The 14,267-nt window shown below is 45.7% G+C and overlaps 1 protein-coding gene across 2 annotated transcripts in view; it reads right to left on the bottom strand.

Annotated features, from left to right (window-relative positions):
* SETBP1 (SET binding protein 1) overlaps nt 1–14,267 on the bottom strand; it is a 269,682-nt gene that overhangs the window by 144,048 nt on the left and 111,367 nt on the right. For both annotated transcript variants that reach the window (XM_030968979.1, XM_030968980.1), the window contains one exon: nt 1,244–1,315. In XM_030968979.1, the coding sequence (XP_030824839.1) occupies nt 1,244–1,315 (72 nt within the window). The remainder of the gene's footprint in view (nt 1–1,243; nt 1,316–14,267) is intronic.

The following is a 14,267-nucleotide window of genomic DNA, read 5'->3' as shown; positions in this document are numbered from 1 at the left end:
TTCTGGAAGGCAATGACAATTCCTGGAAGGGAACATGCAAGGAAATTATCATAAACAAAATCGTTGCAAGTAGACTTGTCTTTCTCTGGGAAACTAAACAAGATCCAGATTTGGGGGTGAAAAAAAAAAACAAACCAAAACCAAAAACCAACAACCAAGCAGTAAGAATTTATTAAAGTTAATCATGATAGAAAATGACACTTAATTCATAGATTTAAGGTTTTCTGACTTCAGAATGATGGGAGTAAAAGAATCAAGTGGGACACATGAAGTGTAAGATGAAGTCATGCGTGCGAGAGGTGTTTGGAAATAAAGAATATATTCTGAAAGTACACTTGAAGAACACACCATGTATTTAACCATGAACAAGGACTCCCAGGGAGGCTGCTGGTTCAGACTGAGATAAATATTCAAAACTAAGCAAAAAATCCAAGCCACCTTGCACCAACCCTTCCCCCTTCCTCACATCCTAGCAGGAAGAAAGCCAAACAAAACCAATAAAAATCTCTTCAGATTGCTTCTATCCATATACATCCTTCCTTTGCATCTATAGGCTAACTGAAATACAACAGCATCAACTTTCAGCAGGGTTGTGAGGTAAATAGGATAGGGAGTATTCCCTCAAGATCATCCTGTCCTGACTTTTCTGCTTTCTTTGATGGCATTCCATTTTTCTTAGTCTGCATTTTCTTTTGGCATTTTTTCACTCCATTTCCATTGAAACCTTGGAAACAGAGAAGGTTGGGCAATCTGGACTGAAAGTACCACAGCTTTTTCTTTCGGAAAGCAGGGACACAGACATTATCTTAATAGGGGCTATGGCTGCATAGGAGATGAAGAGAAGAGCCTCAGAGTCAAAAGCAGTTCTAAGAGTTTCATTCTCATTATACCTCAATGGAGTGGAGCAAATAAATTGGGCAAGGAGACATATGGAAGCTCAGTACACAAATGGCCTATTTAAGGCTCTTACTTCCTAATTAGGTCCTGGTGTCAGGAGGTTGGTAACAATTATTCACACATAGATCATTTGGATATGATACAAACTGTTCTAAAACCCAAACCATCATAATGGCATGAATTAAAAGAAATGCAAATTAACATTTTAGACTCATTTGCTTGGTGCTTGGACTATCAGTTTCTGTGATACACATAGCTAAACTTTGTGTCCAACATTGCAAAATTGCATTTGGAAAGAGAAAAGGATAAAACAAAAATCATCACAGCCATATCCCCTTGTTCTTACCTTGTTCACAGATTTCGTCACTGGACTCTGCACAGGGAACCCACACTCTCTTCCCAAATTCTTCATCTGACTCTGTGGTGTTTCCCAAAGCAAAGAGAAAGAAAGAAAACCTTGATTGTAGGGATGACTGTGTAGAAAATGGTCACAAACATCCAGACTTTTGCTCTGCCCTTTTGATTTCCCCCCACATTTCAGTATGACCACTACCACCCACTTGCCATCTGGGCAGTGGTGGGGTCCCCCCTCAGTCCTGCAGTGCCCTGTAAGGCCCCCCAAGCTTCCCCTCACCCCACAGAGATGTGTAAACTTCCCCTCTCAAGTGTCCCTTGTGAGCATGTTGGCATGACAGAGCCACCACAGCTTTCCCCAGCAGCCGTGGGGCACACACAATGAGCCCTGGAATCAGGGAGGGATGCCGTGGATTCCTCTGACAACCTTGGGAAGAGAGCAAGGAGGTGTCACAAGAAGCCAACCCGCCTGGTTTGTATAAGAGTTAAAGTAGGGAGCTGAAGCCAAGGATTACCACACAGCAAAACCATTTAAAACAGAGTAAGTGCTCGTGATTCTACAGCGTGACTACAGCAAACCTGCTCTGCACTGTGCCTTGGTACTTCTGGTATGAAAATGAGGTCTTCCTCTCCCCTTCCTCCCCTCCCTCCTCCTCTCCTCTTTGTCCACCTCTCCAGCCCTTCACATAAAGGTGAAATATTTCACATTTTCACCTGTGGTGATGCAGATCAGACTGTTTGCTTTGCTTTTCTTTTGCTTTTCACTGATTTTGCCAAAGGCATCCTTTTAAGCATCAGTCTGTGCAAAGATAATAGGTGACACAATTCTCTATAACTGGAATCAGCAACAAATCAGCCATCTGCCACTCCAGGGGTCTGAGATTAACCCAGCCACTGGACCGTGACTGCAAAGCATTTGCACATTTAGATTACAGAAATGTGAGGTTACAGGTCCAAAAAAAAAAAAAAATTAAAAAAAAAAGACTGGGAGTGGGGAAAGTGTGGGGAGAAGGAGTGGAAGACAGCTTCAGAAGAGCCCTTTAGACTGACCCTTCCAGACACAAGGCACCTCATAACAGCTCCAAGTAGACAATGTTTCTCATTAGAAAGTGCTAAAAGGATGAAGGATTTGAAGGAAGCAACTTGAGACACATTAGACATCATGTTTCTTGAGAAAATATCCAAAGACACTTCTTTTAGACAGGGAGAAATGAAGACAAAAACCCTACAGCTGCCTTGTTAAAGCCTTCCCTCCTTGGGAAGCATGACCAAGCTGCCCAGATGGCTGACTTGACCATTTGGAAAGAACAGGAGTAGCATTTTTGCTCCAAGATGGACAAGATGCATTCCACAAGCTCCCCTATGGTCAAGATTTCAAGAAATGAAAGAGGTCTGCCTACTGAAATAACAAGGATTGTGAAGACATCTTAATTTGCTGCTCCCAGTTCTCCTTGAAAAACAAACACCATTTTGCTGCACACATGGATGCTGTCACTCCCCATTAATACTTGTCCGTGTCTTTGGGATCCTCTCTATAAATCTGTTGGGAATTGTTGTTTGATAACCGAAGTATTTGAACACTGAAGAAGTTTAAATCAGTAGTAAACACAAGCTGGCTCCAGATCTAAAGGCATGAGCAGTGGTCTGTACAGAGCATGGTGGGTCAGGACGAGAACCAGGGTGTCCCCAGGTCGTTTTGATAGGCTTTAACCACCACTCTCTTCTGCAGGCTACAATCCCACAGATCCCTGAGATGCCCATCCTCAGAGATCTCAGGTTAAAAAGAGGAATTTCTGCCCAGAAGAACGGCCAAAAGTGTCAGCAAGAACATCTGGAAAATTCTGGAACATCTCACCTACCAGGAAGGACTGAAGAATTGTAATTGCTCAGTCTAGAGGAGACAGGATTCCAGGGGGATATGGAGCATCTGCCCACACCTAAAATGGCTCCAGGAGGGCTGGAAGGAACTTGGGACAGGGACATGAAGGGACAGAACAAGGGGGAGTGGCTTCACACTGCCAGAGGGCAGGGACAGATGGGATATTGGGAAGGAATTCTTGGCTGTAGGATGAAGAAGCCCTGGCACAGGTTGTCCAGAGAAGCTGTGGCTGCTCCTGGATCCCTGGAAGGCAGGATAGGGCTTAGAGCAACCTGGTGTAGCAGGAGGTGTCCCTGCCCATGGCAGGGGATGGAACTGCATCAGCTTTAAGGTTCATTCCAACCCAAATCATCCAAGGATTCTTTGATTTTCTATGAAATTCTATGAAATTCATGCAAGCCTGCATGGTGTGTGCCCTGGGTGGGGAAAGTATTTCAAACAGCTCCACTCATGACATCCAAAGGGCCAACTGAAAACCAAACATCATGCACACTTGTTTACAGAAAACCCATGTGTTTTATGCACGTTCTTTATTCAGAAAAAACTGGTAGGATGGGGTGGAAGGATCCAGGTTCTTTGGCCACCGCTCTTGTTGATATTTCCATGGTGAAGAAACCAAGGTTTCCTGGGCCAAGCACTGCACACCCTGCAGTCACAACAAAGGTAAAGGAGCAAGAAGGATTGGCGGCACCTTCTCTGCACAAGCCCAAGTTGAACTGCAGCAAATACAGGGTACAAAGCACAGCTGAGAGGTGAGGAAGAGCAAGGGATCAGCTGCTTTGTTCCTCCTACTCCATACAAAATCTGCTGGCATCAACTTAGAAATGAGTGCCACTCCCAGCAGCATTAATTTGGGACAGAGAATTTGATCCTCCACAGAGGAAGGACTATTGATCTGTGAGGAGCTGGGAGAAGAGGGTGAGGGGAGCATGCTAGACAACACCTTTAAGCCTGCCTGAACTCCCCCCTATTTATCACAGCATTTCCAAAAGCCTTTCCTGGGCAGGGGTAGGTGCTCCCAAACCAGGCCTGCATGTCTGAGACCAAAGGTGAGGTTTGAAGTGGTTTGAATGTGCACTAGGACATGGTTTTCAGGTGAGAAAGAGGTCACAGGGATCATCCCATGCCTGAGACTACAAAATGGGCCAAGCTAACAACCCAATAATCCACCAGCTTCTGAGATGCAGCAAGCTAATGAGGCTCTGCCCGTGCTTTAGAAAGGTCTCCTTGAACTTGACCTGCTGACTATGTGAGGGCTAAAACTGCTGTTCTAACAGGATCTAGACCTGTTTGCAAAACCAGAGACTGGGGTTTTCCCTTTCTCCAGTCCCTAGTTTCTGTAATGACGACCTAAAGTTTTAAATATAAATTCCAGAATGATCCGAAAAGGAACATCTGTGCAGCAGGAAGGGGGGGGAGGGGGGGAAAGGGGAGTAATATTTTTGTATGTAACTTCAACTACTGAACTACTACAAGGTTATAATTTTTTAAATGATAAAAAATTTAAAAAATAAAATTAAAAAAAATAAAAATTAAAAATTAAAATTAAAAAAAAAGAAAAAATTAAAATTAAAAAAAGGAAAAATTTAAAAAAAAAGAAAAAATCAAAACCCTATTAAAAAGAGGTGGTTTGGTTTTTTTGTTGCCTGTGAACGGAAAAGCAAGGGGATGAGCAAAAATCCTTCCCTTTCAGACAAAAATCACCACAGAACTCCATTTCGTTTCTTGCAAATCAACCGGCATCACAAAATGATGCAGTTTCAGCCTTACATGTTTGTTTGTTTGCTTGTTTGTTTGTTTTATCCGGACAGGTTTTTGCAGGAAAGGGGCTTTTTTTTGCAGCCCAAACAGCGCCACTGCATCAACCAGGAGCTGAGCTGAGCCGCCTGGAAGTTGCCTCATCTCCCAGCAAATGAGAAACGGAGGGAAACACCGACGCAGGCGACGCTGCACCTTGCAGCAGAGACTCCTCTGTCCTACAAGTCACCTTGCACCGAGACACAGACCCACAACAGCAGCCTGATGGGTACAGTGAGGAGGAGGAGGAGGAGGAGAAGGACAGCGGCTAGGAGGGGAAGGGCAACAGGAAAACAGTAAGAGAACTCCCTGAGACTCTTCTTTTCCTCCTTAGAGGGGAGAAAAAATTAAAAAAAAATAGAAATCCCTCCCCGATAGGGAGATGGAAGGAGGGGATGAGACCCTTTACACTCCAAGTCCCCAGCAAAGATCTCCTGCCTTTCCCAGAGCTCCTAAACATCACTGGGGGTGGTGGTGGGGGAGCTGGGGGAGAAAAGGGTGGCATTAAAAAGGCGAAGGGGAGGCAGGGGAGGAGGGAGGACCCTCCAGAGCCCGGCCAGTCCCAGCCATTCTCATTCCTGACACGTTCTCCTGCTCTCCAGCGCAGCCCAGCCTCGCAATATTAGCGTGGCGCAGAGTGCCATTTTCGAGCCGCTGCAGCTCCTTCTTGGCACCGGTTCAGCTTTTTGTCTCGCCTCCTCCTCCTCCTCCTCCTCCGAGCGCCCAGCGGAGGGAGGCGGAAAGAAAGGAGGGAAATGAAGCCCTGACGCTCCTCTGCCGGGGCTGCCGGGCTCTCCGCGGCACCCCCAGCCCTGCCCGAGGCACCCCACGCCTTCCCAGCCCAGCGAACATAAATCTCCTTCCACCTCCTCGGCAGCCTCCTGCCCCCTTTCCATCGCTCTCCCCTTTGTACGCCTCTAAATTTTTCCAGCCGAGCGTCGCAACCTTCCACCCTGCCCTTTTCTCCTCCATCCCCATTCCCTCCCCGCTCCTTCCCTCGCATGGGCAGGAGGGATGGATCATCGTGCCGCGCTTGCCGATGCCCTGGCATCTCCCCGGAGCGGGGACAGCACGCACGGGGTGCCTGGTCCAGCTCGGTGTGCGCACACACACACAGGTGTGGCAGGGCAGGGCAGGAGATGCTCTGCATCCCTCGGAGAGCACAAGCCTGAGCTGGGCAGGGAGTCCCTGCTCCTCCTCCTGATCGTGGGGCCGGCAGGAAAGCAGAGGCAGGATCTCAAGGGAAAGACACACTGAATTTTTTTAAGCAACCCAAACATGGCACTGAGCGCTTCCACCAGCAACTTCTCAGCCTGCTGTGCTGGCAACCAGCTGCTGGTTCCAGCCTGGCACCAGCTTTGATTTGTTTTTCTCTCCTCTTAAACGCCCTCCTCCCAAATATTTATTCTTTTTTTTTTTTTTCTTTTCTCTCTTAAGTTTTTTTTTCCCCTCCCTTATTTCCCTCTTAGTTTTTCCCTAGAGACAGGGCTTGTCCACAGCTTGCCGCCTTCCCTCTGGTGACAGGACCTGAGGGAGCAGCATGAAGTGTGTCAGGGAAGGTGCAGGATGGGTATTGGGAGGTGGCTTCCTTTCCCAGAGGGTGGTCAGGCACCCGAGGGCACTCAAGGCACCAAGGCTGCCAGAGAATTCGGACAACACCCTCAGGTGCATGGTGGATTCTTGGAGATGCACTCTATAAGCTTGGGAGTCCCTACCAACTCTGAATATTCTATGATTAGGTGATTCTGGGGGGAATTCCTCCCATTCCCACCCCCAAATCCAAAGCAGCGCTTGTGGAACGGGCACCAAAGGAAGCAATACATGATGTAATATACAATGGACCAAGAACAGGAAAAAAACAAACAAACAAAAAACAACCTCTCATATGTACAAGCAAGAAGAATAATCTCTTCCGAGGAGGAGGAGTGAGAGATGCCCTAAAAGCAGGCAGCACAGCCGGTGGGCTGCCAGGATGTGCTAAGCCCAGCCCCCTCCTCAAAGGAGGGAGGAGTCAATTTTTGTTGGAAGGTAGAGGATGAGGGAAAAAGCATGTTCTCCATGGAAAGGACCTGAGAGAGCCAGCTTCCATCCAGTGATGTGACTCCTATTAAACCAGAGTTTCAGACATTGACATATGCATGGCAGAGATAAAGTCCTATCAAATACACCTTGTCTGGTGCCTGGAGGAAAGGGATTTAGAGAAAAAAAAAATATAATAATGCTGATTCTGGGGATGGCTTGGGAAGGACATGAAGGGAGCAGAGATGTGCTGAGGATTTTATCATGGAGGCTGTGGGTGTATTATTCTGTCTAGAGACCCAGGGTAGGGGGCAGGCCCCTAAACAGCCACTGGCGTCCCTGGAGTTTTCATGGGACTGCCTGGATGGCTTTGTCCACGGAGAAACATCAGGACTCCTTAGTAAACACAGGACTCAGAGGATGCTGAAGCAGATGGGCATTCCCTCCTGGGGGCAAATCCCTCAGGAGACCCAGCAGAAGTGCCAAAAAGAAGGCTGGGTCTCCTGAGCATGTTCAGGGAATGGCAAAACAACTGGCTTGATACGGGGCTGCAGAGCAGAGCAGGAGGCAGGCAGGCAGCATGCTCAGGGTGGCACAGACAGAACAGCAGTGTCCTGAGCAGCTGAGCCTAATATGTGTCTTGGCTACATCTTGCCTGGCTGTGGATGGAGCAGAAATCATGGGCTGGATTTGTAACCCCATCAGCTGGGCCTGGCTCTTGCCTCCCTGGCCTGCAGGGACAGCACAGGAGAGGAGCAGGGGGCTGGGTGACACCTCTTTAGCTCCAGGAGCCACGTGGAGGAGCTGGTCCTCTGCCCCTCTGGTCCTTTTCAGCCAGCTGCTGAGTGGGGAGCAGCTGATGGGCAGGTGCTGAAGTGGGCTTCAGATAAGCAGAAGGCCCTGCCATGACTGTGCTCACTAAGGGATGCGTGAGTCTGAGGATTTAAACGCAGCCTGTGCCTTTAGGAGGACCTCCACCCCTGGGATGCATACCCTGTGTAGGGTCCCTGTTGGAGTTTCTCCAGGCCACCACAGCACAGCTGGATCTGGTTCGGTTGTGTGGGGTGTTATCCAGGTAGGGACACCAAATGCCCTCTTCTGAGCTGTGGTTTTACTGTCCCAAGCTCTTTGCATAAGGATATCATCCAGCACTGGCCATCCTGCCTCCCAATGTCTGCTTCCAAAGCCAGCCAGTGACCATCTCAGTGCTCTCTCCCATAGGGTTCATATGTCTGTTTTCTCTGTTTGCTGTTATTGAGGTTTATTAGGACAGATTTCTGCCCTTCCCTCTAGCCCTTATTTCTAAGTGCTGGCATTTGGCAAGGCAGAGGGGGTTCCTTACATGTGTCCATAGCAAAGAAGGCCCTGACACCTCAGCTGGAGTCATCTGCAGAGAAACACCCTTGCCTGCAGGTATCATTGAAGTGACTCCCAGAGAGAGGCACTTTCAGATCCTTTGAGTCAAAAGGTGCTATAAATAAAAGATATTACAGGCTGGCAAGTTCTCGGTTGCAAACTGGAGTGGGAAGGAATATTTTAGCATCCTTTTTCTGAGCGCATTAACTCTTGGCAGACGCGATCGCTCAGGTCTTCACAGCTGAAAACTTCACACCCTGTGCAGCATGTCGAGTCCACACACTCCATTTCCATTTTCTGCAGCTCCAAAATCCACGCTGCCCCGGTGCAATATCACCCCCTGAGTGCAGAGAGCACCCAAATGTTGCATCCCTTTGGGGGTCGTGACACTGAATATACACTCCATGGTCATTTTCCCAGGAAAAAACAGCCTAAGCTCACAACAGAGGGTGCCTAAAGATTTTTATCAACTGGCTTCTGATGCTTCCCCTTCCAGGGTGAGCAAGCACTTTGTATCAATCTGGCTTGCTTTAGTGCAGTGACCCAGGGCTGTGCTCTGCTGCTGAAAGTTCAGGTCCCAGCTGTGGGGCTAAACTCTTGCTGACACTGTGCTGATCTCTCTGTCTCTGTCACCCATGCTGCCAGGGCAGGGGGAGGAGATGTCGGATTTTTCCAGGCAGGGAAAAAAAAATATATAGGAAACAATCGTGCAAAACACAGAGATGTGGCAAAGGAGACGGGGGAGGAAAACAGTCCTGGTGTGTGCAGTGAGGCTGAGGAGAGGAAATTCTTTGGGCAGCACGGGGCACTTTGATCACATTCTTTCTCTTCATGGAGGAGAAAATCTTGGCCAAGAGGCAATTAAATTGTTACAGGCAAAGAAAAGCTTTGAGGATGCCTTGAAAACTTGTGTATGTGAGCAACAGCACAGAGAGATGCAGAGGAGGAAATCAGTATTAGTGAGTACAAAAGTCTGGGTGGTTTGTTTTGGATAAAGATCCCCATATGCAGACTCTTATCTAAAGCCCTCAGTCTTCAGAGCAGGGCTAGAAGTCTCTTAATAACACACTCTTCTTGCATGACTTCCAGTATCTCTGAAAGCCATTGTCCGTGCCAAAAATACAACAAAACCAGCTTGCCTTCTTCTTATTTTATGCAGTGTTTTGGCTCATCTGCCTCTGGTTCCAAGAAAAAAAAAGCTAATAAAAAAGTTTTTAATTTAAGAAGGCTGAACTGTGCTGCTTTAATTTCAAGCCATCCTTGTTCTCATGACTGTGCAAGTACACGGGAAATAAAATAAAACAAACTTCTGTGATTCTATGGAAAACTTTCAGCGGAGGATCCCTAAAAATCAGCAGAAAAAGAAGCTAGTTTTCCCAAGAAAAGACTACAAGCCTTGAGTTCTCCCACCTTAAGCAGACTACTTATCTGTAAACTGGCTGTTCTGCCATTAAATAACAGAAGAGATCAAGCATTCCTTGTTCAAATGAGCCTGTTAGTCAAGGGTGGTTATTAGCCATGAAATACTATTGAATCAATAAACCAAAAAAAAAAGGACTTTGAAGAGACTCTTATTTCCCCACTCAATCTGCAGTAGCCCTGATTTGACAGAGAAGAGTGAAAGAAAACAGTCTGAACATGATCCGGTGCCCTCCAGTTTTCAGAAATCCAGGTGTGGCTGAGCCAAATTAGCCTGGTGCTGTTGGAATGAATGCTGAATGGGGCTGTTTTGATGAAGTCCTCTGGACAAACAGGGCTGCTCCAGGGCTGGGTTTGACCTCTGGCTGGATTTACACCAGGGTATCTGAGTTAATGCTGCTCTGTGTGTAGGGCAGGTCAAAATCAGGCTAGTGTGCTTCTAAGGATGTTGGCAGATATCCTGCTCTCCTAAGCCATTCACCTCATGAAGGTTTAAAGCCTATGGATTCACTTCACAGTGCAGTGAAGGTTTTGTTGTTAAAGACCAGATAATGCTCTTTCCAAATGATTTCTCCTTGTCTTTTTCTCTGCTTTCCCTATTATTTATTAAACACTCAAGCAAAGATCTTCAGCTCACCCGAGTGGTTTGGAGACCAAGACTCATGTTTCTAGCTGGTCCAAACAAGGATAATTTAGTCCAGGTCAACAGAAACAATGAACAAAGTCAGAAGAAAAGCTGTGACCAAGATTTTAGACCACAGAGGCTTCCAAAACAAGGACACGGCATTCTAGACAGCACAGTACATAGAGACTAACTATTTTCTCACTGCAGGTGATGGCATTTCTTGTGGATGACCAAGACAGGTGCACGAGGCCCAGATTCCCATTCATGTGTGCATCTGTGAATGGGGAGCAGCTCCATTACCTGTCACATGCTGTGCTCTTAGTAAAATCTGCCCACTGTGTCCTGCTGGATGCTGCAGGATGCTGATTTTTTTTTTTTTCCCCCCAAAGCTTGGCTCTTGTGCAGCTTCTCAGTTTACACAGTGGGAGAGAGACTTGGCTTTTTGGCTTTAAAGTAAAAAAATCTGGACTCTTGTAAGAGCGCTGAAATCTGCCCCCGAGCTTTTCAGAAAAAAGTGACCCAATCAATCCAGTTGTTACACCATTCTCTGGCCTGTGACTAACACATGGGTTGGTGTTTACTTGCAGGAAATGTTGGCAGGAGCTGGGGGTTCCCATTGACTCGTGCTGTTTACTGCTCCCCGAGGAGCAGGGGCCGTGCAGCGGCCGCCTCACAGGTGCTCAGCTTGTCTGCCAAAATGGGCTGTAAATCACAGCAGAGGAGGAGAGGGCTGGAAAAATGCTCGTCTGCAGGAGCCACCATTGGAAAGGGATGTTGGCCATGCTCATTTTGCAGGTTTTTTCCCCTAAGCCTATGCGTGCTCACACTGCACTGGAGGGATCGCGTCCCAGGTTGGAAATCCAAGGAGCATACCAATAATTTGGCAGGGGTTAAACACAGGGTGAACTTGTCCCTGATCTCCGTTATTGGTTCAAAATCAGGAATTCTTATAGCTTTTTTGGACAGATGGCTTGTCCTATTACTTCTTGTGTTAGATTTCCCACTGAGGCTGAAAGCAAATCCACATTCAAGCTGAAAGTAAACAACCTGTGAATTCAAAAGGCATTAACTCAAACTGCCAAAGCATTTGCTGCGTATGCTGCAGATGTCAAACAGGCAGTTTCCCACAGCCCTGAGCCTAGGCACGTAGCTAAGCCACACAGAAAAACCTTCCACCCAGCCCAAAAATCCATCCTGTGCAAAACCCGCTCTCCTTGCTGGCATTTTAAGGGCTGGAGCCTCAGCTGGAATGAATTAATGTAGCTGCTCTGATTTGAATAGAGCTATGCCAATTTATACCAGATGAGGATTTCACCCTTTGGAGGCCAAGTGGGAAATGGTTATCCACTACTTTTTTAACAGTGTGGTTTGAGGCAGAAAAACATAAAATGTGGTGTTTCTTAAGGAGTGAAAGAGCACTAAGTTTCTTTCCATTACAGTGAATCATTTTTGAAGGAACCTTTTAGAGGGGATGGTTCTAAAAAATCAGGCTTTGCAGAAAAATGCATATGAATAACACAACTTACAAGTACAAACAGCACAACTTAGCCAACTTACTCTTATTCCTGATGCGTTCCAAAATGCCAACAAAAAGTTAAGTAGGAACCCAAGCATGATAGTGCTGTGGCATTGCAGGAAATTCAAAAAGTGGGAAGAACTAAATAAAATGGTCTGGTTTTCCTGCCAGGGCTGTATGAAGAGGGTAAACCCCCCCCTTGAAACTAAACCATACAAACAAAAAATATCCACCCATATGCTTTGAAATGCTCTACACTTTGGAACCATGGTGTTCTCCTTGGCCACAAAGAGGTGGAAGGTAGGTTTTCTGACATATTTTGGTTTAAATTGAACAACACAATTGAAGCCGCATTCTGTAAAGCAAGACTCATTCCATTTAAAGCAATGCAACTTCATGGTGCATATTCAGGAGTGATTACTTGAATTAAGCCTTTGATTTATTCTTTACCATAGGAGGCCCCACTTGCAGACTCTTATTTTCCCCAAAGTAAACAGGAGGTCAAATATTACACCAATATAAATGAATGGAGATTTATCAGATGACAGTAATGCAAAATCAAACTTTAAGCTGTTTAACCTACAACCACTAGACCGATTCAGCTTACCAGAGAATTCAGCACCTCTTTCCTCCAACCATCTTTATTTTCACTGTGCAGTTCAGTATAAGCTGGCAATTAGTAATACTTTGCCTGTTTATAGAGCCTTACATCTGAGGATCTAGAAACACTTTGTAAACACTAATGAATTAAGCTTCCTAACACCCCCTGTGAGACAGATACTGCTATCTCATTTGCACAGCTCAGAGAAGTGCAGGTTTGCTGAGGGCTGGAGCCAGCCAGCACCAGAGCTGGGAAACCACTGCAGGCCCTTAGCCTCACCTTCAGCTAAATATCACCAGGCTTTCCATGCATGTGGGGATGTGCCTGGCAGCTTCAGGAGCTGATCCTGGAGCTGCCAGCATGCCCTGATGGCTGTCAGGCTGAAAAAAACAGAGGGTTGAACTTCCACCCGCAAAGAGAACTTAAGACCCATTTAGGGGAGCACCATGAAAATGCCATCTGTCCTCTCCTGAAACAGCCATTCACACTTATGATCCTCTGATGTGTAAACAGGGGAAAAGCTTGGGATTTTATTTGTCCTCACCCAGTTTTTAATAACAACACTGACCCTGGTCTCATTATTAAAAACCCAAAGCAATACAGAAGTCCAGGAGGATTCTTCCCCTTTCCTTTTCATTTTTCATTGCCCATATATTTTTCTCATTTAAGGGTGAGATAAAACATCCAAGCTTGCTTTCCAGTCATGCTGACAAGAGGCACTTAAAGGATTTTTAAAGAACGCCTGAAGGTTTTACTTCCAACACTATCAGGAATATTTAGATCCTAGGAAAGCCTTAGGACAAGATAGGCATTGGTGAGATGAAATTCTTGGTTTTTTTCTTTTGGTTTTTTTGTGGTTTTTTTTTCCCCAAAGCACAGTCTCATGTATTGAACAGCAGCTAATGTCTGGTACCTATTTGAAGCATTTTCCATATAGCCATTCTCCAAATACATGGCAATTGGACAATTTCCATGATGATTCTTCTGTCTAAAAATACACACCTTCCCCTCTTTTCAATTTATCATTGAGTCAGTCAGCCTATTTATTTTTGAAGTTTTCCCCCTTTAATAGTGCACTTAGAAAAGCTTAATACAAACATTGACCAATTCATCGCTGTCACAAAAAGAAAAGCTTTAGAAGTAATTCATCTAAACAGGAGTCAAGAGCAAGAGTCTCTTATTTAGAGATCAGTCAATAAGAAACTGTGTTATGGAAGCTATTTTAAAGGGAAAAAATTTTTTACATTTTTTTCTTAAACACCTCTTTTCTTCCACAGATTGAAACTGAGGAGAATAGCAAATAAAATATTTGGGTTTGCTTTCAAAATTTGTTCATGACCTTAAATCCCAGGAATGGGAACAGACAGGCATTTGACATATTCAGTGTGTTGATTTGTGAACTACTGGCAGATTGCTGTTTGCCTAAGAAAACGTGTTTGAAATTCTTTTCTAAAAACTCTTCTTGATCTTTTCCCAGTTCACGGGCTGTTAAATGTCTGCCTGACACGGCGCTGTTTGTCTCCTGAACAGAGGGACATTACAATCTCTGGAAGCAGGTTTTCAGTGGGAATATTAAAGGCACTATTCAGGAATATTCTCCAGTATTTACAGCCTCCACAAACAGTACTGCGTGCAAACATGTTTGCTGGAATATTTGTCAAGAGCAAACATGACAGAATGGTGGGAGAAAGTGTACAAAGTCTAACCAAGCTTATAAAAACCCAACAGCTAATGAATACTTGTGGAAAATGTCTAATGGCATTTCCTCAGTGATGGATGCTTATTAGGAAAGCCTATAAAGCTA

This window comes from Camarhynchus parvulus, chromosome Z (genome assembly GCF_901933205.1).
Source record: "Camarhynchus parvulus chromosome Z, STF_HiC, whole genome shotgun sequence".
NCBI classification, from domain to species: domain Eukaryota; kingdom Metazoa; phylum Chordata; class Aves; order Passeriformes; family Thraupidae; genus Camarhynchus; species Camarhynchus parvulus.
This window is presented reverse-complemented; position numbering and strand designations above follow the sequence as displayed.